This window comes from Myxine glutinosa, chromosome 1 (assembly GCF_964187855.1).
Source record: "Myxine glutinosa chromosome 1, kmMyxGlut1.1, whole genome shotgun sequence".
Classification (NCBI taxonomy): Eukaryota; Metazoa; Chordata; class Myxini; order Myxiniformes; family Myxinidae; genus Myxine; species Myxine glutinosa.
In genome coordinates, this window is record NC_136261.1 from 98,721,431 (window position 1) to 98,747,763 (window position 26,333).

A 26,333-nucleotide genomic window follows, 5' to 3' on the forward strand; every position below is an offset into this window, starting at 1 on the left:
ATTAATCACACAGAAAGACAAACCGACACATAAAACATATAACATGGGGAGCGGTAGACAAGATGGGGCGAGAGGGGGAGGAACACAAACACAACATCTGAGAGCAGGGACATCGAGAGATCTGTGGGAGGGAGAGGGCTTTGGGGGGGGGGGGGGGGGAGGGAGAGGTACAAAACATATGGACACTGCCGGGACTTCCAGGAAAGAAGTTGGAATTTCAAACAACGTGGATCTGGGGTGAATTAGTGGGGGTAGAAAAGATCAAGGTTTTGGATGGGGAAAGATAAGAGATGGTGGTGAACAGCTGTTTTAAATACCTGGAGGGAGGAGTGGGATTGAAGGGAGTGTGGGAGTTTGTTCCAGAGGCGGGAGAAAAGAGGAATGAAAGAGTGAAGGTGAGCAGAGAGCCGAGATTTCGGCAGTTTAACCATCAGAGGGTTGCTGGCAGATCTTGTGCGATCTGTAGGAATATTTGGGGGACAAAGCACAGAGAGACCTGGGGGAGCAAGGCCGGAGAGGAGTCGGTAGAAGACCGAAAGACCACCTACCTGTCTGCGGTGAGTGAGTGAAAGGCCCTCGGAGATAGCTTCATCACGGGAGATTCCAATGATTGTGAAAGCTTTGGTTTCAACAGCGTGAAGCCGAGCTAGGTGTGAAGCAGGAGCACCGGCCCAGAGAGGAGAACAGTATTCCATTGAGCTGCGGATGAAAGCCTTGTATGTGGTGAGGAGCTCAGGTGTGCCGAGGAAGGACTTCGCACGACGGAGGATGCCCAGTCGGCGACTGGCTTTGGAGGCCGGCTTGGAAATGTGGTTTTCCCAAGAAAGATCATGGCAGATAGTGAGACCCAAAAGCTTGAGCGACAGAACTTCTTGGAGAGGATTGTTGAGAAAGTAGATGGGAGGGTTGTCCAGTCGATCTTTTCGGAGAGACATTGTAAGAGTGTGAGATTTGTCAGGATTGAAAGACATGTTCCACTTGTTTGACCAGTCTGTGAATTTGTCCAGGTCTGCAGAGAGTGAGGAGGCTGCAGACTGCCGATCTGAGGGAAGAGGCATGGAGCGGCAGAGTGGAGTGGAGTGGCAGAGAGTGGAGTCATCAGCAAAGAGATAGAGAGGATTTTCCAGAGAGTCGGAGAGATCATTGATAAAGTCCAGAAAAAGCACAGGGCCCAGAACACTGCCTTGGGGAACTCCAGCCTGAACAGGAAGGGGAGATGAGAGAAATCCATTCAGGGCCACACGCTGTCTACGACCAGAGAGGAAGTCCGCAAGCCATGCATGGAGATTTCCATGGATACCACATGAGGAGAGTTTGGTGAGTAGAGCTGGGTGCCAGACCGTATCGAAGGCACATAACATAACTATGCGCACATAACTAATTTTAAAAAACGAAGAAATATCTCTCGGTAATTTCCTGAAACATATTTTACTTCCGGATAATAATGTTGAATGAAATAAAAACGAAGAAATATATGTCGGCATCATTGTTGACGTTTTTGTGAAGACTGTCATCAAACGAAAAAGTAATATATCTTAACGGAAAAGCAAAAGCGAATTTTTAATATATGTCGACACGTTGCCGTCGGTGTCATGTTGGGCGGTGTATGATACATCATGACGCGATTTTTAAAAATATATCTCTGCATTTTCCCGCATGTGTGGAATGTTCTCAATTATTGCTGACACCGAGTCTAAAACCATCGCTAAAAATGAAATCAGATGGTGAGTTAGATTGGAGATAAAGGCGTGAGAGAGACTCAATGGCCTTGAAGTTACAGGCCTTTGAGAATTCATTTCGTTCTATAAACGGCAACTTTCATCGGATTTTCTTCCAGTTTTTTTTCAACCGAGTCTAAAACTATGTTAGCGACTGTGAAAAATGAAATGATATATCGAATTTGATTTGAAATAAAACTGGGAGAGAGAGCAAGACACCACGGGCCTACAAAACAGGCCTCAAAGCTATGCGAGTTAATAAAATGGTGGATATTTGTTTATATGAAGCCTCTCCCAGAATGGGTGGAGCTACTCTGCAAACCGAGTAAGCCACACCCCGGACAGACGTCCAACAGACAGAATCATCTACGGCTATTATAATATATATATATATATATATATATATATATATATATATATATATATATATATATATATATAAATGTGTGTGTATATAAATATATACATGTATTTTTAAAGTGTGTTGTCACAGTCCAAACATTTCATAGCTATTGTGCATTTTGTGATAAAAAGCACCAAGCTTTGCACATACATAGACTGATACCAAATTGTCTTTTTAAGGTGTGGGGCACTTGAAATTATACCTCTGTGCACATGCGCAGTGGTGTTTAATTGGACACCTTCCTTTGACATAAGAATCGATGTAAGCGACAAAATCATCCAGTCATGTTTTAAACTATAGGTATGGGTATGTTATATTGGTATACATGTGGTTGTTCAATTAATTAATTATAATTCATTCTCACTCATCTAATATATAGCAACTCAATATATGGAATTTCACTATAATGTAACATGAATTTGGGAACCAATGTATTATACGTTATGTTAACAACTCAAGATTGAGAGAAAGAAATGGACTGAACCATTCCATAAAAGTGAATGTCTTTAATTCGGCCGTAGCGAGATTGCGGCCGTTTATTCCTGATATATGAAACACCCTACAATTCATACTTGCAGAAAACAGACCTTTTGGAATGCCGGCTACATTTTCCATCCAATAATCATGTAACTTTATTTAAAAATAAATTATCCAGGGGTAGGCGCTCCTATATTGAATGTTTAGTGTCATTCACTCAAATGGTTGCTGAGAAAATGGAGTTAAAGGCGAATAAATGTGAAAAAGTGATTGCAGAAAAAAAAAAAAGACAGGGCCTCGGCTGACATTCCACAATATGATCAAGAATGTTTGTGGATGCCTGTTACTAATAAAGTTTTAAAAAATACAGCTTTTACGGAATGGTTCCGTCCATTTCTTCTCCCTAAATATTGGCTTATTTTGGTTCAGTCCATTGTGTTAATCACACTTTGTACCATACTGTATGATCAACACAGTTTTCTGTTATACTGTGTGATCAGCACAGTTTTCTGTTCTACTGTGTGATCAGTACAGTTTTCTGTTATACTGTATGATCAACACAGTTTTCTGTTATACTGTATGATCAACACAGTTTTCTGTTATACTGTATGATCAACACAGTTTTCTGTTATACTGTATGATCAGCGCAGTTTTCTGTTATACTGTATGATCAACACAGTTTTCTGTTATACTGTGTGATCAGTACAGTTTTCTGTTATACTGTATGATCAGTACAGTTTTCTGTTATACTGTATGATCAACACAGTTTTCTGTTCTACTGTGTGATCAGTACAGTTTTCTGTTATACTGTATGATCAGCGCAGTTTTCTGTTATACTGTATGATCAACACAGTTTTCTGTTATACTGTATGATCAGCGCAGTTTTCTGTTATACTGTATGATCAGCGCAGTTTTCTGTTATACTGTGTGATCAGTACAGTTTTCTGTTATACTGTATGATCAACACAGTTTTCTTTTGTACTGTATGATCAACACAGTTTTCTGTTATACTGTATGATCAACACAGTTTTCTGTTATACTGTATGATCAACACAGTTTTCTGTTATACTGTATGATCAACACAGTTTTCTGTTATACTGTATGATCAGCGCAGTTTTCTGTTATACTGTATGATCAGCGCAGTTTTCTGTTATACTGTGTGATCAGTACAGTTTTCTGTCATACTGTGTGATCAGTACAGTTTTCTGTTATACTGTATGGTCAGCACAGTTTTCTGTTATATTGTATGATCAGCACAGTTTTCTGTTATACTGTATGATCAACACAGTTTTCTGTTATACTGTATGATCAGTACAGTTTTCTGTTATACTGTATGATCAACACAGTTTTCTGTTATACTGTATGATCAGCACAGTTTTCTGTGATACTGTATGATCAGCACAGTTTTCTGTTATACTGTATGATCAGCACAGTTTTCTGTTATACTGTACGATCAGCACAGTTTTCTGTTATACTGTACGATCAGCACAGTTTTCTGTTATACTGTATGATCAGCACAGTTTTCTGTTATACTGTATGATCAGCACAGTTTTCTGTTATACTGTGTGATCAACACAGTTTTCTGTTATACTGTGTGATCAGCACAGTTTTCTGTTATACTGTATGATCAACACAGTTTTCTGTTATACTGTATGATCAGCACAGTTTTCTGTTATACTGTGTGATCAGCACAGTTTTCTGTTATACTGTGTGATCAGCACAGTTTTCTGTTATACTGTATGATCAACACAGTTTTCTGTTATACTGTGTGATCAGCACAGTTTTCTGTTATACTGTATGATCAGCACAGTTTTCTGTTATACTGTATGATCAGCACAGTTTTCTGTTATACTGTGTGATCAACACAGTTTTCTGTTATACTGTATGATCAACACAGTTTTCTGTTATACTGTATGATCAACACAGTTTTCTGTTATACTGTATGATCAACACAGTTTTCTGTTGTACTGTATGATCAGCACAGTTTTCTGTTATACTGTATGATCAGCACAGTTTTCTGTTATACTGTATGATCAGCACAGTTTTCTGTTGTACTGTATGATCAACACAGTTTTCTGTTGTACTGTATGATCAGCACAGTTTTCTGTTATACTGTATGATCAGCACAGTTTTCTGTTGTACTGTATGATCAGCACAGTTTTCTGTTGTACTGTATGATCAGCACAGTTTTCTGTTCTACTGTATGATCAGCACAGTTTTCTGTTATACTGTATGATCAGCACAGTTTTCTGTTATACTGTGTGAACAGCACAGTTTTCTGTTTTACTGTGTGATCAGCACAGTTTTCTGTTAAACTGTATGATCAGCACAGTTTTCTGTTATACTTTATGATCAGCACAGTTTTCTGTTATACTGTGTGATCAGCACATTTTTCTGTTTTACTGTGTGATCAGCACAGTTTTCTGTTATACTGTATGATCAGCACAGTTTTCTGTTATACTGTGGCGGACACGAAAGCACTGACGTGGTGACATCACCCCGCACACCGAGTGGGGGTGGGCCACGCCCGGGAGAGAGGCGTGGCCTCACGATATACACGGGGTGCGCAGCCCTGAGAGTTCAGTGTTACAGTGAGCTCTTGAATAAAGACTCTTACAAATTACCGCGTTGTCCGCTTCCTCCTTGTTTACAAACAGCGCGCGTAACACCGCGCTTTACTGGTGACCCTCGACGTTGGATCTGCCGTAGCGATCCTTCCAAACACGACGCCATTGCCATGGCCCACAACGCGATGTCGATAAAACTTCCCGAATTTTGGGAGGCCCAGGCCGAAGTTTGGTTCGTCCAAGCCGAAGCCCAGTTTCAGCTTGTATGATCTGTTATACTGCTGGGCTACTGCTGGGCCTCACCCACGACGACACGCGCTACTGCCACGTCGTCGCCTCTCTCAGGCCCGGCACAGCCGCTCGAGTTGTGTCCGTCCTTCGCCACCCACTGGACGGCCACAAGTACGAGGCACTCAAGCGGCTGCTCCTAGCCACGTTCGGCCTCACGGAGGACGCACGGGCTGACCGCCTCCTGTATCTCCCCGAGCTCGGCGACACGCGCCCGTCGGTCCGAATGGACCATATGCTGTCACTGTTGGGCGACGAAGCCCCTGGTTCTCTATTCCGGGCGCTTTTCCGTCGCCAACTTCCAGCACAGGTACGCCTCGCGTTGGCCGGGACCGTGCTAACGGAACCCCGAGCATTGGCCGCCGCGGCGGACAGGTACTTCGCGGCTTCGGACACGCGGGCGAGAGTCGGTGCGGCCGTCACGGACCTCGAGGCTGATGCTGCTGATGATGCTGATCCACAGCATCAGCTTACACAGCATACGCAGCATGCTGATACGCACCTCGTGGCCGCCGCCACGCTCCGCCCACCGCCGCGGCGAAAACCGCCACCGCGGGGAACACCGCCAACTCCGCCGGCCTGGCGGAGCCAGCCGCACTCCTCCAGCTCCACCACCTGGTGCTGGTTCCACGCCAAGTTCGGCCACGAGGCTCGACAGTGTCATCCGCCATGCTCCTTCAACAGGACAGGAAACGCCCGGGCCGGCGCCCGATAGTGGCAATGAGCGCCGGCCGTTCGAACAGCCTGCTGTTCATCACAGACACCTTATCCGGGCACCGTTACCTGTGCGACACAGGAGCGCAGGTGAGTTTCGTTCCTGCCGGTACGTCAGACAAGCACGCCGCGGGCGGGGGCCCCGCGCTGCTTGCCGCAAACGGGACGCCCATCCGTACGTATGGAAAACGCTGCCTCTCTCTGCGGTTCGGAGGGCAGGTTTTCCGATGGTCGTTCGTCACCGCCGACATGCCCATGGCATTGCTTGGCACGGACTTCCTGTGTGCAAATGGGCTCCTGGTCGACGTAAAGCACAGACGTCTTGTCCAGGCCGAGACGTTCAGCTCGCTTGCTCGTGCGCTGCCCAGCTCGTCGAGCAGCCCACTGAGTGGCTCACCGGGCGGCTTGCCAAGCGGCTTGCTGAACGGTTAGGTTCCGGACACGTTGATCTGTACGCTTCCGGCAGCGGACAAATTCACCCGCCTCCTCGCCGGCTTCCCGGCCCTCATGCGGCCCACCTTCTCGGCAGGGGCCGTCAAGCACGGGGTGGCCCATCACATCCCCACCGTCGGGCCACCGGTCTACGCCCGGGCACGCCGCCTCAAGCCGACGAAGCTGGCAGTAGCAAAAGCGGAGTTCGCTACCCTGGAGCGACTCGGCATTGTTCGGCGCTCGGAGAGTGCTTGGGCATCGCCGCTGCACATCGTGCCGAAGCCCGGCGGGGGATGGCGACCGTGCGGGGACTATCGCCGTCTCAATGACGCCACCACCCCCGACCGCTACCCCGTCCCCCACATTTGGACTTTTCCACCCGTTTGGCGGGCATGTCCTTCTCGAAGGTGGACCTCATACGCGGTTACCATCCGGTCCCCGTCAGGCTGGAGGACATCCCGAAGACGGCGGTCATCATGCCTTTCGGACTCTTCGAATTCCTGCGGATGCCCTTCGGTCTGAAGAATGCGGCTCAGGCGTTCCAGCGACTGATGGACAGCGTCCTGCGCGACTTGGATTTTGTATACGTCTACCTGGATGATATCCTCGTCGCCAGCGCGTCCCGCGAAGAGCACCTACACCACCTCCGCATGCTCTTCGAACGCCTGGGCCAGCATGGCCTGATTGTGAACCCCGCAAAGTGCCGGTTCGGCGTCGCCGAACTCGATTTTCTGGGGCACCGCGTCACCAGGCACGGAGCCGTCCCCCTGCTGGCCAAGGTGGAGGTGGTGAAGGGGTTTCCGCGCCACCGCACGATCAGGGGGCTGCAGGAGTTCCTGGGCATTGTGAACTTTTACCATCGGTTCCTGCCCCGTATCGCCCAGCTCCTGCGCCCCCTGCACGAAGCTCTCCGAGGTAAGCCGGGCAAAGGCGACGTCACCTGGACCGAGCATATGGACGCGGCGTTCACGGGCGCGAAGCTCGCCTTGGCTAACGCCACCATGCTCGCGCACCCGGCGCCCGATGCGCCGATCGCCCCCACCACCGACGCCTCGGACTACGCGGTGGGCGCGGTGCACGAGCAATGGGTGCGTGGAGCTTGGCAACCGCTGGCGTTCTTTAGCCGGCAGCTTCGCCCGCCCGAACGCCATTACAGTACCTTTGACCGCGAGTTGCTCGGGCTTCACTTGGCGGTCAGGCACTTCCGCCATCTGCTCGAGGGCCGTGCCTTCACGGCCTTCGTCGACCACAAGCCGCTGGTCTTCGCGATGGGCAAGGTCACCGAGCCGTGGTCGGCCCGGCAGCAGCGTCACCTCTCGGCCGTGTCCGAGTACACGACGGACATCCGGCACGTCGCGGGGAAGGACAACCCGGTGGCGGATTGGCTTTCCCGGGCCGTCGCCCACACAGTCCACCTCGGCATCGGCTATGCCCGGATGGCAGCGGACCAGGCCGCTGACCCCGGCGTCCAGGCCTTGCGGACCGCTGTCACGGGCCTCCGCGTCACCGAGGTGCCGATCGACGGCGCGGGCGCGGCCCTCTTGTGCGACGTCTCCCTCGGGCGGCCTTGCCCCATCGTGCCCGCGGGCTGGCAGCGCCAGGTGTTTGACGCCATCCACGGCCTGTCCCACCCGGGCGCGAGGGCCTCCCAAAGGTTGATCACCGACAAATTCGTCTGGCATGGCCTCCGGAAGGCCGTCCGCGGCTGGGCCAGGACGTGCCTCGCGTGCCAGCGCACCAAGGTGCACCGGCACACCCAGGCCCCGTTGGCCCCGTTTACGGTGCCGGAACGCCGGTTTGACCACGTCCACGTGGACCTGGTGGGACCTCTGCCCCCCTCGCGGGGTTTCACCCACGTCCTCACCATAGTGGACCGCACCACCCGGTGGCCGGAGGCCGTGCCCTTGTCGTCGACGATGGCGGCGGACGTTGCGCAAGCTTTCATCGCCACCTGGGTCGCCCGGTTCGGCGCCCCCTCAGACATCTCATCCGACCGCGGCCCCCAGTTCACCTCGGAGCTCTGGGGGGCGGTTGCGCAGGGGCTCGGGGTCCGGCTGCACCGAACCACGGCCTACCACCCCCAGGCTAATGGCCTGTGTGAGCGATTTCACCGCTCATTGAAGGCCGCGCTCTGGGCCACCCTCCGCGACGGCGGCTGGGTCGACAGGCTCCCCTGGGTCCTGCTGGGCCTCTAGACGGTGCCCAAGGAGGACCTGCGTGCATCCGCGGCGGAGTTGGTCTTCGGGCAACCGCTGCGGGTGCCGGGCGAGTTCCTCCCCGACTCCACGGCACCATGGTCCGCGGCACAGCAGCGCTCCGCTCTGCAGGAGACCGCCCAGAGGTTCGCCCCAGTGCCAACGGCACGCCACGGGCACCCACCGACGCACGTCGCCCCGGAGCTTCGCACGGTGGAGTACGTCTTCGTCCGCCACGATGCCCACCGGACACCACTGCGGCCCCCGTACGACGGGCCCTTCCACGTGCTTGAGACCGGGGTGAAGCACTTCACCCTGGACATCGGCGGTACTCCTGACCGCGTTTCTGTGGACCGCCTCAAGCCGGCCCACCTCGACGTGGACCATCCACCGCCAGTGGCCCGACCCCCGCGTCAGGGCCGCCCCCCTGCGGGCGGACCCCCGGCACCGCCCAGCCCCGCCGCCACGCCGCCCCCCGGTCCTGCACCCATCCCAGGGGCAGCCGGAGGCATCCCAGATGGCATCCCTGCAACCCAGACGCCGCCAGTCGCCAGGGGGCGCTTCGGCCGGGTCATCCGTTTGCCCCGCAAACTGGCCCTTCAGGTGCGCGGGGATTCTGGGGGGGCGCGTGTGGCGGACACGAAAGCACTGACGTGGTGACATCACCCCGCACACCGAGTGGGGGTGGGCCACGCCCGGGAGAGAGGCGTGGCCTCACGATATACACGGGGCGCGCAGCCCTGAGAGTTCAGTGTTACAGTGAGCTCTTGAATAAAGACTCTTACAAATTACCGCGTTGTCCGCTTCCTCCATGTTTACAAACAGCGCGCGTAACACCGCGCTTTAATACTGTATGATCAGCACAGTTTTCTGTTATACGATCAGCACAGTTTTCTGTTATACTGTATGATCAGCACAGTTTTCTGTTATACTGTGTGATCAGCACAGTTTTCTGTTTATATACTGTATGATCAACACAATTTTCTGTTATACTGTGTGATCAGCACAGTTTTCTGTTATACTGTGCACAGTGTAACAAAAAACTGTGCTGATCACACAGTATATAAACAGAAAACTGTGCTGATCACACAGTATAACAGAAAACTGTGCTGATCACACAGTATAACAGAAAACTGTGCTGATCATACAGTATAACAGAAAACTGTGCTGATCATACAGTATAACAGAAAACTGTGCTGATCATACAGTATAACAGAAAACTGTGCTGATCACACAGTATAACAGAAAACTGTGCTGATCAGATCAGCACAGTTTTCCATTAAATATAATATATAGAAGGAGCTCGGTCGTGGTGTGCTTGCATCCGTGTCCATGTGTCCTGTCGTCGATGGCCCTTATATTCTAATATATGCTTTAAAAAGATTTCCTGCATTATTAGATGTCTTCATATCATCTTGGGGCCAAAATATATTCCGTGGGAACGCATCTCCAATTATATCATGGAAGTGAATGGGGAAAATAGGGTTCGATAATATGGAAGTTTACTTTGCATATAACTTTTCAAATAATAAGGATTCCTGGCAAATAATAAGGATCTTCACCCCAGCATATAGGATTGATGTTGCATGTACGAACTCACAAGAAAGAACTGGTCGATAGGCTGTCACATCTTGGCCTCAGCATATCCGACGACAATGTGCTGCATCTCAGCACGAATAGTCTGTTGCAACCATATCATATGGAGTAGGTTGTTTGTCCACTAACCATGCGTGGCGACATCTTAATAACTATTGTTATAGACACCATTGGCCACAACCCAAGCACAACCAGTGCCAAATATTCTTCCATGGAATTGGGATCTTGCTGCTGCAGCATCCTGCTTTTGTTGGTGAAGGAACTGACTGTGGCATTGTCATTAGTGAAAGTGACACAGGCTTAAAGACAGCTGGTAACCTACAGCATGACATCATGATACTGAGGTGCCTCCAGCTGCCTGTAATACCGAAGGCTCACCTGTGGCAGCTTCAAGTGTAACATCGCTGAGCAGGACCAATTTGGCTGGAGAACGCAAGACACCTTCTTGAAGTTACAGCTGAGAACACATCTTGGGCAACATGTACCACGCATGTCGACAGCTAGAACGAAAACAAATAATCTCACCCACTACCATTCACTCCTTATTCCATCACAGTGCCCACACAGTAGCAAGGATTCACCACTCAATGGATGGGGGGAAGGTTGGGGGGGAAGGGAAGTGTGGTCGTATCTGGTATCTGGACCCAAGACAAACACCCGTCCTGCCGTTTGACCAACGTCTAGATGCCATCGCTAAACAGTTCCAATAGAAATGGTCTGGGGCCATATTCTGCTTCCGAGGCCTTGCCCTGCTTTCTCTGACAACCTGGGGTTAGATTCAGATTGATGATGGACTATATGAGCCGCACTACACAACACTCCCTGAAGCCTCTCAGACTTGCTGTGAGCTGGTCTCTTGTGACGTTCAAGAAAAGATGCCAGAACCGCTGCGAGTGCAAAAAGGCTACTTCCAATGCACAGCTCTGTGCTCTTATGAGGGAGAATGCTGCAGGAATTAAGTTTGATGACCTTTAACATTCTTGTTTAGCATCAATGTTAGTGAAATGAAGTACTAATATCACTTTTTGAACTGTCATTTCTACTTGTATCTGATATGAGCCTCTGTGTATTATTATGTCAGGCTAAAATAGACATTACTTCCGAAAATAGACAATCTATCTATAATTCCAGTAATCTCTGTACGTCTGTACGTCTGTACGTTTGTTTGTCTGTGACCGCTGTTTCTCGACAACCACGGGTCCGATATACTTTTAACTTGCCAGGTATATTGCTGGGGACCCGAGGATGTGCCTTTTCAAGGTTTCATATTAATCGGACAATTACTTACCGAGCTATGTCCAAAAAACGATTCAACCAATCAGAGAGCAGCGAACGATCGCGTGTGCCGAACGTGGAGGACACACTCTGCCTCGGATGGCACATTTGACAGCGTATTCATTTATTTCACGTTTGCAAACTATGTTGGCGTTAAACTATGTTTTAAAACTAATAAAACCGAATTTGCGATTCAGTCGCTTTCCTGCGCGTTTGTGCACGCGATGGCGATTTCTTTACCAAACTCCGGAAGCCGTTCGCTTTGGACCAAACCATTGCATGTAAATAGAGGGGGGGGATTGTCACCGTACTCGCAAGCCGTTCGCTTTGGACCAAACCATTTCATGTAAATAGAGGGGGGGGGGATATAATTTTAGATATAGATATAGTACGGGCAATGCCCTAGTATTCTAAATGACAACAAACAAATGTGCATACATGCTCTATGTCAAAAATGTCGAAAATAATAATTATATAATTGTTTACAGATTTACCAGTCTTTTTAATTACTCTATGAACTGTGCTCATATCATCTTGTTTCAGATACTAGGGCATGCCCGTACTATATATATATCTAAAATTATATCCCCCCCCCTCTATTTACATGGAATGGTTTGGTCCATTCGCAAAGCCAAAGGCAAAGCGAACGGCTTGCGAGTACGGTGACAATCCCCCCCCTCTATTTACATCAAATGGTTTGGTCCATTCGCAACGACCACAGAACCCCCCCCTCTATTTACATGAAATGGTTTGGTCCATTCGCAACGCCAAAGCGAACGGCGAACGGCTAAATCGCCATAGCTCGGTAACTACTTGTCCGATTAATTTCAAACCTTGAAAAGGCACATCCTCGGGTCCCCAGCAATATACCTGGCAAGTTTCAAGTATATCGGACCCGTGGTTGTCGAGAAACAGCGGTCACAGACAAACACACACACAGACACACAGACACACACACACACACACACAGAGATTGCTGGAATTATAGATAGATGAGTCACCATATGTTACACCAAGCTCAAATTCACACCATTTCAATTGGCTGCATACGCGCACACACACACACACACACACACACACACACACACACACACACACACACACACACACACACACACACACACACACACACACACACACACACGCGCGCGCAATATCAAATGCCCCAATATCTGAAAATGATCATTATATATTTGTCTACTTTCACAAAATGCAAGTTTGGTGCTTTTATCACAAAATGTAACAGGTTTGCTATGCTGAAGGACTATTTTATTTTTTGACATTGCCATTCAAGAGTAATTCTCAGCTTGACTTTATATGAATTTTAAATAACTAGGGCATGCCCGTACTATATCTATATCTAAAATTATATCCCCCCCCCCTCTATTTACATGAAATGGTTTGGTCCAAAGCGAACGGCTTGCGAGTACGGTGACAATCCCCCCCCCCCCCCTCTATTTACATGAAATGGTTTGGTCCATTCGCAAAGCCAAAGCGAACGGCAGTTACGAATCGTAGTTACGATGAATCGCAAAGTAGTTTTAATTAGTTTTAAAACATAGTTTAACGCCAACATAGTTTGCCAACGTGAAATAAATGAATACGCTCTCAAATGTGCCGTCCGAGGCAGAGTCTGTTCGCCACGTTCGGCACACGTGATAACTCGCTGCTCTCTGATTGGTTGAATCGTTTTTTGGACATAGCTCGGTAACTACTTGTCCGATTAATATGAAACCTTGAAAAGGCACATCCTCGGGTCCCCAGCAATATACCTGGCAAGTTTCAAGTATATCGGACCGGTAGTTGTCGAGAAACAGCGGTCGCATACACACACACACACACACACACAGAGATTAGTGGAATTATAGATAGATAAGCGCTCCCACCTGTAGTATAATATGAAGTCAATGAATCGCTTACGAAAGCATATGGGAGTCTGCGCATGTTTTTAAATCGCCAAATACGTAGACAGTATACATACAGACAGTTAGCATCTTTTCATATGAAACACGGACAGTTAGCATTACTGCAGGGTGTGTGTACTTCTGGACTGAAGTGATATTTTAAAGCGGTGAAGCCACTTCAATATTTGGCTATGTCCATCTGTCAATATCGAAGAAGAAGAACCTTTTTACCCACTGTGTTTAATTCCAATGGGTTATAAAGTGTAGTTCTAGAGAGATCTAAAGGGTGATTCTAAAGGGTAATTCCAATGGTTTCTAAAGGGTAACTCTAAAGGCTTCTGAAGGATAATTCTAAAGGCTTCAGAAGGGTAATTTGAATGGGTTCTAAAGGGTAATTGTAAAGGCTTCTGGGGGGTAATTTTAATGGGTTCTAAAGGGTAATTTAAAGGGTTCTAAAGGTTCATTCTAATAGCTTCGACACAGTAATTCTAAAGGGTTCTAAAGTAATTATAAAGGCTTCTGAAGGGTAATTATTGAGGGTATTAAAGGGTAATTTTAGAGGGTTCTAAACACTGATCTGTATACTAACTGGATAAGAAGGGAAGCTCATTTTTTGAAGCCATTTGTCCGCCATCTTTGTTCCCCCACGATTCCCCAAAACGAATGTCATTTACCGATGTAATGTGATTCCTCTTCTTCATTCAAATCGACCGCTGCGGTTTTTATAACCGTAAGCAGCGGACGATGGCATTTCATCAATCCTGTAATAATGCTTTTTCAACCCTGGAACGGATTAAAATCAATTCGGAATGGAATAAAATAAAGTGGGAAGGTGGAATTTTCGTAGGAAATATGCTGATAATTAAATTCTTTAAATTCCCTCTAATTAAATATTAAATATTAAATAAATTAAATATTCTAATAATAAATAATAATATAAAAAATTAAATAATTAATTAATTAAATATAATTAAATAAATTAAATTAAATATTAAATAATATTAATATTAATATTAAATATAAATAGTAATTAAATATTCTTTAAAAATTTAAAGAATAGGAAAATAGGAGTGCGTTTACTTTTTCATGGCTGATATATAATATAACATGGATCTGCAAAATAAATTGATATGTTAATACCTTGTATATCATATTTGTGGTCAAGTGTTGGTTTTGTTTTGTTTTGTTTTTTCATTCCACATGGCACAATATTCCTTCTGAAGTGAGTACCATTGAAAATAAATTGCATCCATTTCACAAAGAATCAGAATCAGAAGAGTATAGTGAAAACAAACTTCTGAGTTATACTTCTGGGCAGAGAAACATGATGGTCATCGTAAATATTTTTGTTATTCTCCTCCAAGACATGTCAGGATATTGCCAAATTATGATAAATTATAATTACAGAATATAAAATAGCAACATGTGTACAGTACGGCATCTTTCCTCACAGCAACTTGCTGTCTAAAGTCAATTTGAATCGAATGTTTTGTTAAAATTTCGATTAAATTATTTTATAAAATATAGCAGGCATTGTCTTTTGATAGACAATGAACGGACGCAGATTTTCTGGGGGAACCAATATGGCGACGAATCTATTTCCGGTGACTTCACAGCGAACGGACCGATTAGCGTTGAATTGGCATCGAGCCTCCAATCCAGTTAGTATAGAGATCAGTGGTTCTAAATCGTAATTCCAATGGGTTCTAAATTGTAATTTTAAAGGGTTCCAAAAGGTAATGCTGAAGGGTATTTCTAAAGGGTTTCGTTCATCTCTAGACTTTGCCTATTTCATATTAATAGTGCCAAACTGAACTGCTTCCTTCGGACACGGGTGCATTTTTTTTTTTAAGTAGGTACCAACAAAGCTTCACAAATATGGGTATACACAATAATTCACAGAATGTTTGCAGAATAGGTGTTATCATTTCCCCACCCTCAATATCCCCTGCCTCTGGTGGTGGTCAGTGGTTAAACCAAACAGTTTCATTTATATAAGGTTCAGACATAAATACATACAGAAGATTATTGAATTGTAGTGTGCAGGTGTGCCTTAAATTCGTAAGTAGTTCTATTTACTTTTTAAAAGGATAATTGGCATGCCTCTTACACTTGGGTGCGCCTTATAATTGTGTGCATATGGTATGCACACACATAAAAAAACGAATCGGTACAAAACAGAAATTTTAATAACGTGGGCACCGGCTCTCTGGATGTAAACTGTAGGACTACAACTATACAATCGTAACATAAACAACAATGACAACTAGAGCGTATCGTGATGGCGCTATTTGCCAGGCAAGACTGACCCTTTTTGCTTTAAAAACTCACTCAAATGAAGTTGGGAAATTTTCAAAGCTGTTGTTGGTAAAAGAAAAGTCATCATGAGTGTATATGAGACCACAGCAGGGAGCATACACATCAGCACCAAAGGTGATAGGTGCACAAAATCGACCCACAAGCCTATACTATTATTTAATTCAAACAGTATGTGTGATATTTGTCTTGCTATAAGGGAGATATGATTCTGAACGAACCAAGCCCATATTACCAATATGACAATATTTACCTCCGCCACCAAAACCAATATGACACCCCTGTCTGTTTGCCTGTGACTATGATATCAAGAGGTTATGGAAGGATGTGAACGAAATTTGGTGGAGAGATTGGATGTGTGCCAAGGATGAATTTATTCGATTTTGGTGAAGATCCAGATCCGGATACTAGAATTTTAAACGTGATTCTTCCCCATTGAGTGATTGGGCCAAAAACGATATGTTGCACGATATCTGAAAAAGATGTGTATGAGTTATGGATACAAAATGATAACAAATATATCACCTGAATAAATGTGATGCCCTTTCATCCTTTGCAATATTAACTGATGCTACATTAGTTCCTTATTTCATTGTTACCATTGGATAAAAATGCTGGTGGGGAATGAGGGTCCTTCGGTTCCATTGTCATCAAAATTAATATTTCTAGATATATTTTTGATAACCAATTGATCCCCACCTACCCACCTCCCCTCCCTTCCTCCCCTCCCCCGCCCCCCTAGGTGCGGTGGTGAAGGGCTTTTTTAAATATGGCAATACCATGAAGGAATTCAGGATTATTATAATATGAAATACAAATTGAATGAGTTCATGATGAATGCAGTTTATGATTGCATGCTTCATTAAATGCATGGACATTAAATGTGTTTTGTGCAGTACACCTCTGCTTTGACCTATGATTCGGTGCGTGTCATGGTGGAAGCATTTGTTCACCTTCGTGCGCAGCACATCGACCCTTCACGCAAGGGCAGCACCGGAGAGTGCCTTGCCAATCCAGCTGTACCCTGGTCTCAAGGGATTGATATCAACCGGGCTCTTAAACAGGTGTTCTTCCTTTGTTCAACCAGGAAAAATATTCATTCGGCCATTCGTTCATTTTTTTTGTGCGCGTACTATGCATTTCTTGTAAAAAAAAACATATAATCTGTTTTCAAATGGGTTCAGCTTCAACATTTAATTCACGCATAATATTTTTTTCTCGATTTTGTTGTCACATCAGCTCATTTTATTTGTTTTCGAGGGGTAAGAAATCCCATTAATGATTAATACAATCACAGACTGTTGATTTCATGGGTGATCATAAATAATATTGTGAATGCGTTCTCTTTTATTATAATTAAGAACTCATTGTTCATGAACAGTCTTTCACTCATGATCCATTCACCATTTTTGTGCCTGCAGGTTCATATCCAGGGGTTAACTGGGAACGTCCAATTTGATGACAGTGGGAGGAGAGCAAACTACACTGTTGATATGATAGAACTCAAATCAGCAAGCATGCGCAGAGTGAGTTTACCCAGTTTTATCTCATCCATGTGCGGCAGAATGTGCATTTCAAGTCGTGTCCACCTATGTTTTGTTTTTCTGTCATCCGTTAATCTTTATATCTGCAAATGCGGAGGTTTGGCATTGGGACAGAGGTCAATACATTTCAGGTTCATATCCTGACATATCCTGGCCTATGAATAGCCAGTATGGAATGCCATCAAACTGGGGATACTTTGAGGAGAGGGGGATACTTTTGAACATCCCCTTCTCTGCCGAAAGCCTGATTTCCGAAAGGAAAGCGGCGGCAGACTCTCCCTGGCATGAATCTTTTTGCCTTAGTCCCCTTGTCCCCTGAAGGTAGACAGTTTGTTATTCCCAGTCAGTCAGTCATCAAGCTTCTAACCCCCGGTGACACCATTAAATGGTGGATGCAGCAATGCTCACAAGTTGGCATTCCTGAGCTTGAAGGGTTGTTGGTACTTCGGGCATTAGAAAAGACTGAACTGTCGTTTATAGAATATGTACAGTCATGTGAAAAAGTAAGTACACCCCATGTAAAGTTTTGACTTTTTCAACATATTTCAACACACAGCTACTTGATCTTCATTTCAACAATATTGACAGATAAAGGTGATACAATATAACAAATATCATGAAACATTTACATTTTGTAGACCATTGTATAATTTAAATAAACATAAATGCAAATTTCGCATGTGGAAAAAGTAAGTACACCCTTGGCTCTAATAGGTGGTATTGCCCCCTTTGGCATAAACAACCTCAAGTAGGCGTTTCTTATAACTGTCTACCAGTCTCTGACATCGACTGGGAGAAATTTTTTCCCACTCCTCCATGCAGAATTCTTTCAGCTGTGCGATGTTTGAGGGGTTTCTTGCATGCACAGCTCGTTTCAAATCCCCCCACAACATCGATGGGATTTAGATCCGGGCTTTGACTTGGCCATTCTAGAACCCTCCATTTCTTTCTTTTCACCCATTCCTTGGTGGATTTACTGGTATGTTTAGGGTCATTGTCATGTTGCAAAGTCCACCTTCGGTTGAGCTTCAACTTTCCGACAGATGGCCTCACATTATCCTCAAGCACCCTCTGGTACAATGAAGAATTCACAGTGGATTCTATGATGGTGAGCTGCCCAGGCCCTGATGCAGCAAAGCTGCCCCAAACCATAATATTTCCACCACCATGCTTTACAGTTGGTATCAGGTTCTTGTGGTCAAATGCTGTCTTTGATTTTCGCCAAACATGTCTTCTGGTACTGTAGCCAAATAGCTCTACCTTTGACTCATCTGTCCAGAGCACATTGTTCCAGAAGTGCTGGTCTTTGCCGAGGTGTTCATTGGCAAACTTTAGTCTTGCCCTGATGTTCTTTCTGGACAGCAAAGGTTTCCTCCTGGCACACCTCCCATGTAGATCAAATTTGTGCAGCCTCGTTCTCATGGTTGACTCATGCACTTTGACATCAACAGTGGCAAGAGCTACCTGTAGGTCCCGTGATGACATTCTGGGGTTCTTAGAGACTTCTTTCAGCATCTTGCGGTCTGCTCTCGGGCTGAACTTGCCGGGGCGGCCTGGCCTGAAGAAGTTGGCAGTTCTTTGGAATCTTCTCCACTTGTAGATGATCTTCCAGACAGTCGAATGATTGATTTTAAATTGTTTGGAGATCTTTTAAATCCCTTCCCAGACTCGTAGGCATCTATAACCTTCTTTCTGAAGGCCTCAGAGAGCTCTTTTGATCAAGGCATGGTGATTCCGCACAGTTCATCAACAAAGAGCAAACCAAAGTAAATGTCTGAGGTTTAAATAAGACCTGGTTCCTCCAAGATCCTCCCTAACGATGTTCTAATCATTTTCACCTCAGCTGGTGCACCTGATTCTAATTTTAGGTATTTGAAGTAGTGATAAATGTTTGGGTGAACTTATTTTTTCCACATGCGAAATTTGCATTTATGTTGATTTAAATTATACAATGGACTACAAAATGTAAATGTTTCATGACATTTGTTATATTATCTCACCTTTGTCTATCAATATTTTTGAAATGAAGATCAAATAACTATGTTGAAATATGTTGAAAAAGTCAAAACCTTACATGGGGTGTACTTACTTTTTCACGTGACTGTATATCCGTGTATTTTCAAAACTACATTTTGAGTGCAGTGAATTATGAGTATGACTGTGTAGATTAATAGTACATTGGCTGTTTACAGACCATCTTGCTCAGGACAGGTGGAATTAGGAGACACCTGCAAAGGGGTCTGCATATTACGCTCTTCTCAAATACATCTGTCGTGAGGTTATTTCAATTGTTGATCATTTTGTTTTCATTCAATTGTTCATTTTCAATTCACAATGGCAGATTCATGGGTTCTCTGAGTAAATACAGAAAATAAAGAGTTCAGTGAGATTGGATAGTCAATCCGTGCAGACATTCTTACCTTAGTCGGAATACTTGGATTACTCAATTTGAAAAAAACAGTTTGAAAAGTTTGAGTCGATGGTTGGATGGAGGTGCCGTGTAATGTACATGTCTGGCGGGTGGAGTATTTATCACTTAGTATATTGTCATATAAAGTGATTTACAATTTAAGTTATTAGTTTGTGGTAATACTTTAAATACAAGTTGTAATTAAATATGTTTGATGTCTCTCGGTCCCTGCTCTCAAATGTTGTGTTTGTGTCCTTCCCCCTCTCTCCCCATCTTGTCTACCGCTCCCGATGTTATTTGTTTTATGTGTCTGTTTGTCTTTCTGTGTGATTAATGTTCGCTCTTTCACGAGCCTCGATCTTGTATACAAAAAAAAAAAAAAAAAAAAAAAAAAAAAAACTGTCTGGACACAACTTTGATGTTGTGCGTCCATTGATGTTGAGTAATCTACTGATGTGGACCTGCAGTCAGGGTTGTGGATCCGCTGTTTGGAGAGCTGCTGGGCTGAAAGGATCGAAACCTCAATGAAAAACGGGGCCCAGCTGATGATCCGGACAGATGGAAAATTCAGTCAATATTGCTTATAAGTTAATGTTATAACTTCAAACACAATATATTTTACAAGTACTTTCAAGTTCATAATATATTTGTGTATGTGTGTTTGTATATGTCTGTTTATATGTACATGTGTATGTATATGTATGTATGAGTTTATATATCGATATATATGACGTGTGTGTGTGTGTGTGTGTGTGTGTGTGTGTGTGTGTGTGTGTGTGTGTGTGTGTGTGTGTGTGTGTTTAATGTCAGGCTTCCTTCTTGTGACTACAATGCAGTAATTGGTCTTTATTTTGATCATGAAAAAGTAAATAACTACAAGGAAGTTGTTCTTAAAGTTGCTTTAACACATTTGCATCCTTACAAAAGAACAACTCATTTGTATATTGCACAGCATTTGACGAGATGCTTAATAATTTGCTATCATATAATACTGATGGAATATTTTCTAGGGGTAGGATAGTCTGCTAGCATGTATATTATAAACTTGGTGCTTTTAAAAAGATTAGGCCATTGTGTACTTGTGCATCGTCAAATTGCCAGTTGCTGCTGTAGTTCCACCTGGAGAAGAGATGATCATCATTGAGTTGCGATGCAAACCGAAATGTCATAATGTCTACTGCCTTGTCCACGCTCCAAAGATTGTTACCATAAAGTATGTATGTATATAGATGTTTGAAAACTAACAAGCATGATGGGTCCAATATACTTTTGTTGTGTTTGCATTTTCTTGATTATTAATTGCTTGTTCATTTGTATTCCTGGTTTAAGCACATATCATAATTTTGGCATCATGAGTTAAATTATTCTCAAAATGATTAGCGCGATGGAAAAGACCCTCATATACAGTGCATTCAGAAAGTATTCAGACCCCTTCACTTTTTTCACATTTTGTTATGTTGCAGCCTGATGCTGAAATCGTTGAAATTCATTTTTTCCCTCATCAATCTACACTCAATACCCCATAATGACAAAGAGAAAACAGGATTTTAGAAAGTTTTGCAAATTTATTAAAAATAAAAAAACTGAAATATCACATTGACATAAATATTCAGACCCTTTGCTATGACACTTGAAATTTAGCTCAGGTGCCTCCCATTTCTCTTGATCATCTTTGAGATGTTTCTACACCTTGATTGGAGTCCACCTGTGGTAAATTCAATTGATTGGACATGATTTGGAAAGGCACACACCTGTCTATATAAGGTCTTGCAGCTGACAATGCATATCAGAGCAAAAACCAAGCCATGAGGTCGAAGGAACTGCCTGCAGAGCTCAGAGACAGGATTGTGTCGAGGCACAGATTTGGGGAAGCCTACAAAAATTTCTGCTGCATTGAAGGTTCCCAAGAGCAGAGTGGCCTCCATAATTCTTAGATGGAAGAAGTTTGGAACAACCAGGACTCTTCCTAGAGCTGACCACCCGGCCAAACTGAGCAATCGGGGGAGAAGGGCCTTGGTAAGAGAGGTGACCAAGAACCCGATGGTCACTCTGGTTGAGCTCCAGAGATCCTGTGTGGAGATGGGAGAAACTTCCAGAAGGACAATCATCACTGCAACACTCCACCGATCTGGGCTTTATGGCAGAGTGGCCAGACGGAAGCCTCTCCTCAGTGAAAGCCCGCTTGGAGTTTGCAAAAAAGCACCTAAAGCACTCTCAGACAGTGAGAAACAAGATTCTGTGGGCTTTCATGTATCTTTCACGGAGGAGAGGCTTCTGTCCGGCCACTCTGCCATAAAGCCCAGATCGGTGGAGTGTTGCAGTGATGATTGTCCTTCTGGAAGTTTCTCCCATCTTCACACAGGATCTCTGGAGCTCAGCCAGAGTAACCATCGGGTTCTTTGGTCACCTCTATTACCAAGGCCCTTCTCCCCTGATTGCTCAGTTTGGCCGGGCGGCCAGCTCTAGGAAGAGTCCTGGTTGTTCCAAGCTTCTTCCATCTAAGAATTATGGAGGCCACTGTGCTCTTGGGAACCTTCAATGCAGCAGAAATGTTTTTGTCGGCTTCCCCAGATCTGTGCCTCGACACAATCCTGTCTCTGAGCTCTGCAGGCAGTTCCTTCGACCTCATGTTTTGGTTTTTGCTCTGATATGCATTGTCAGCTGTGAGACCTTATATAGACAGGTGTGTGCCTTTCCAAATCATGTCCAATCAATTGAATTTACCACAGGTGGACTCCAATCAAGGTGTAGAAACATCTCAAAGATGATCAAGAGAAATGGGAGGCACCTGAGCTAAATTTCAAGTGTCATAGCAAAGGGTCTGAATACTTATGTCAATGTGATATTTTAGTTTTTTTATTTTTAATAAATTTGCAAAAGTTTCTAAAATCCTGTTTTCTCTTTGTCATTATGGGGTATTGAGTGGAGATTGATGAGGGAAAAAATGAATTTAAATGATTTCCGCATAAGGCTGCAACATAACGAAATGTGAAAAAAGTGAAGGGGTCTGAATACTTTCTGAATGCACTGTATATTATTTTATGTTTTTAAATAAGTCCTCGTAGAGAAATATTTATTGAAAACTGTACTTTTTGAATTCAAATTTGACAAAGTGCCTAATGTTGAAATGTTGAATGATCAATCAGCCATAGGTCAGGAATTGAAACAAATCAGCCGGTAACTAACAGAGCCGGAACGCTTGGCTGGTTAATTGGCAAACTCGGAAGTGCCAGAAACTGCTCAAAGATGATGACCCTTTTCTTGTTTGATATGTTTTTCTTTTTGCAGATTGGCTACTGGAATGATGCTGAAAAACTACACCTGATTTCTGAGAAAACAACATCAGATAATGACTCACTTCCGCTTGATAACCGCACAATAAATATCACTACCATCTTGGTAATGATCACACCAACATGACATCATTTGTTTTCCGTTGTGTTCTCCAAACGTGTTTGGCGCATCCAGTTTGCTGTCACCTCTCTAACTCATTGTCTCTTTTATATTGCTGTCTGCCCATATTAGATTTCGTCTTGCCATAAACATTTCCTTTGCTGAAACAGTTTAAGCATCCCCTTCTCTAGCGAAAGCCTGTCTTCCAGAAGTAAAGCGGCGGCAGAGTCTCCCTGGCATGAATCTTTTTGCCTTAGTCCTCTTGTCCCCTGAAGGCAGACAGTTTGTTATTCCCAGTCGTCAGTCATCAAGCTTCTAGCCCCCGGAACGGCGGATGCAGGGAGACTCTGCACCAATGAATGGCGGATGCAGCAAAGCTCACATGTTGGCATTCTTGAGCTTGAAGTGTTGTTGGTGCTTCAGCCATAAGAAAAGATAAAGACTGAACTGTAGTCATCTAGTTATGGAATGTGGAATGTGGATGAACATTGAATTATGTCATGCAGGGTGTGCAACATCACCGAATGTAGCAACTGCATTGAAAGAGGCTGTACGCTGCCATTCTGGCCTGCATGTGCTCGTTGTGCCTAAAAAACAACAAAAAACAACAACAAAAGAACATTCCCCTCTGCCTTTAAAATGCATCTATTTGCGTCTTTCTCAGAGTTGCTTGATTTAGGCCATCTTCCATGCAGAAAGCAACACAGGCACACGGCAATAATATCATCTTCCATTTTTGGAGTCGATCAAATGACATGCATTTGTCTGTCATTTATATAAACCGCTACATAATCACGTTGCTCAAAGCTCATGAGAAAGTGGAGGCGGCACAATGTTTATACCACATGGAATGGAATACTTCATTGTGCAAACGAGGCAATTCTTTCCTTTGAGCTGGTTCTATCGCCGGCAGGAATATGATTTGCCCATATGCTGTTGTCTCGGTGCATTGCAGACACGCCATTGCATCATGAAGTGTGCTGTCTTTATGGAGGGAGGTTTTAAGGCGGCCGCGCATCTGCACGCAGCTGCTTTTGAATGTTAAATTCCCATGGTGCCTTTGAAAAAAAGGAGGTCATTGTGTTTCGGTATTGTGGCCAAATTAAAAATTTCTTCCCCTTATTGAGAACTGCTTATGGAGCATCCTGCAATAAAGTTCTGAGCTGTCCAGCAATAGATTCTCACCTCTGAATAAAATTAGGTCATGGAAATCTTCATCTCTGATAGTTATGTGGGAAGATAAAATATTGTTATGTTAATAAGTTATTAAATTATTATTATTTAATATTATTATTATTATTATTATTATTATTTATTAAATGTTAAATTATTGATAATAGTGGGGCGGCTTAGCCCAAATATTCAAAAGAATTGTGCATTTTGTGAAACAAGCACCAAATTTGGCACAAATGTACATTAATATGTTGCGAACATTTTCAGATATTGGGCCACTTGAAATTCCGTAATTTTTTTTTTCAAATTTTTTCAAATTTCGTAATTTCAAATTTTTCGGGTGACACCGTCACAATTTCGGTCTTCGAGGCCGGCCGATAGGCAAAGTGTGACCGGAAGGGACGAGGTTCTCCTGACCACGTGGCCCTCGATCTGGGAAGCGAGAGGCGTTCCATTAGTGGACGCGCCCCTCACGCCCGACTTTTGGGCGGCCCCGGCAGGCCGTTTGTTTTGACGTTCCGTGACAGGCCCCGCACCCCCACCTCCAGGCCGACCGGAAGCTTGTGCTGAGTACATCATACCTGAACAACTCAGTGAGGCAGAACACAGCAGTGCACACCAGGGTGACCCCTTCAGTGCATAAACCAATTAACCTGTCCACTGCAGGGCATATAGAAATGAAGTTATTTTCTGCATATAATAATAATATAAGTTCAGTTCTATATAACAATTTCTGTTATCACCACTACCACTACAACTACCACTACTACAAGCTTTGTCTGGAATTTTGTGGACTAACAGACAAACAGACATACAGACAAGCTGGGATCAAAACATTACCTCCTTCCACCATTGAGTGTAGAGGTAAACATCATGGAAATTATATCATGCCCTAGATTTAATTCATGCTTACCCGTGTATTTGCTTCACTGGTTCACAAGGTCTTTTGCATACATGTAATTCAGACTCTCGTCTTCATTGCTGACCACACAATGTTCGCAACATATTAATGTACATTTGTGCCAAATTTGGTGCTTGTATCACAAAATGCACAATTCTTTTGAATATTTGGGCTAAGCCGCCCCACTATATCGGCCGGCCTCGAAGACCGAAATTGTGACGGTGTCACCCGAAAAATTTGAAATTACGAAATTTGAAAAAATTTGAAAAAAAGAATTACGGAATTTCAAGTGGCCCAATATCTGAAAATGTTCGCAACATATTAATGTACATTTGTGCCAAATTTGGTGCTTGTATCACAAAATGCACAACAGGTTTGCTATGCTGCTACACTATAAGGTATGTGGGGAGATAAATGAGAGCTTGATTTGCAAGGTATAAAACAAACGTTGGTAGACTTCATAAAATGGGGTGTTTTTTGTTTTTTTTCTGGCAGGAACCTCCATATGTAATGCTAAAGAAGAACTTTGAGATGTTCACTGGAAACGATCGGTTTGAGGGCTACTGCGTGGACCTGGCACAACAGATCGCGCAGCATGTTGGCATCAACTATAGACTCTCCATTGTCCCTGATGGAAAATATGGTGCACGGGATCCAGAGACAAACATCTGGAATGGGATGGTTGGAGAAATGGTGTATGGGGTAAGGCCTGATTTGTTCTGTCCTGGTTTTGAGTGAATGATTTGGGCAGTACATGCTAAGGTTTGTAGACATACTATATAGTGATTGAGAAAACTCAGGAGATGTATTTCATTCCACAAAGAAAGCAGATATAATTGTAGAAAAGCACGAAAATATGCTACTGCAGTTGTTTTGTTTATGAGACAAACTTTTACATCATGTTCACTTTTCACGTGATAAATATAATTTTTAAATAGTTTTTCTCATGTCTTATTTACATTCATGGGCATTTATATATATATATATATATATATATATATATATATATTCCATTGCCTTTTATTAC

General features: G+C 44.3%; 1 protein-coding gene across 1 annotated transcript in view; it reads left to right on the top strand.

The window, feature by feature from the left end:
• Positions 1 to 26,333, top strand: part of LOC137426137 (glutamate receptor 4-like) — a 457,447-nt gene that overhangs the window by 117,088 nt on the left and 314,026 nt on the right. The window contains exons 7-10 of the mRNA XM_078772908.1: positions 16,782 to 16,949; positions 17,307 to 17,411; positions 23,128 to 23,238; positions 25,802 to 26,008. Coding sequence (XP_078629034.1) covers positions 16,782 to 16,949; positions 17,307 to 17,411; positions 23,128 to 23,238; positions 25,802 to 26,008 — 591 coding nt within the window. The remainder of the gene's footprint in view (positions 1 to 16,781; positions 16,950 to 17,306; positions 17,412 to 23,127; positions 23,239 to 25,801; positions 26,009 to 26,333) is intronic.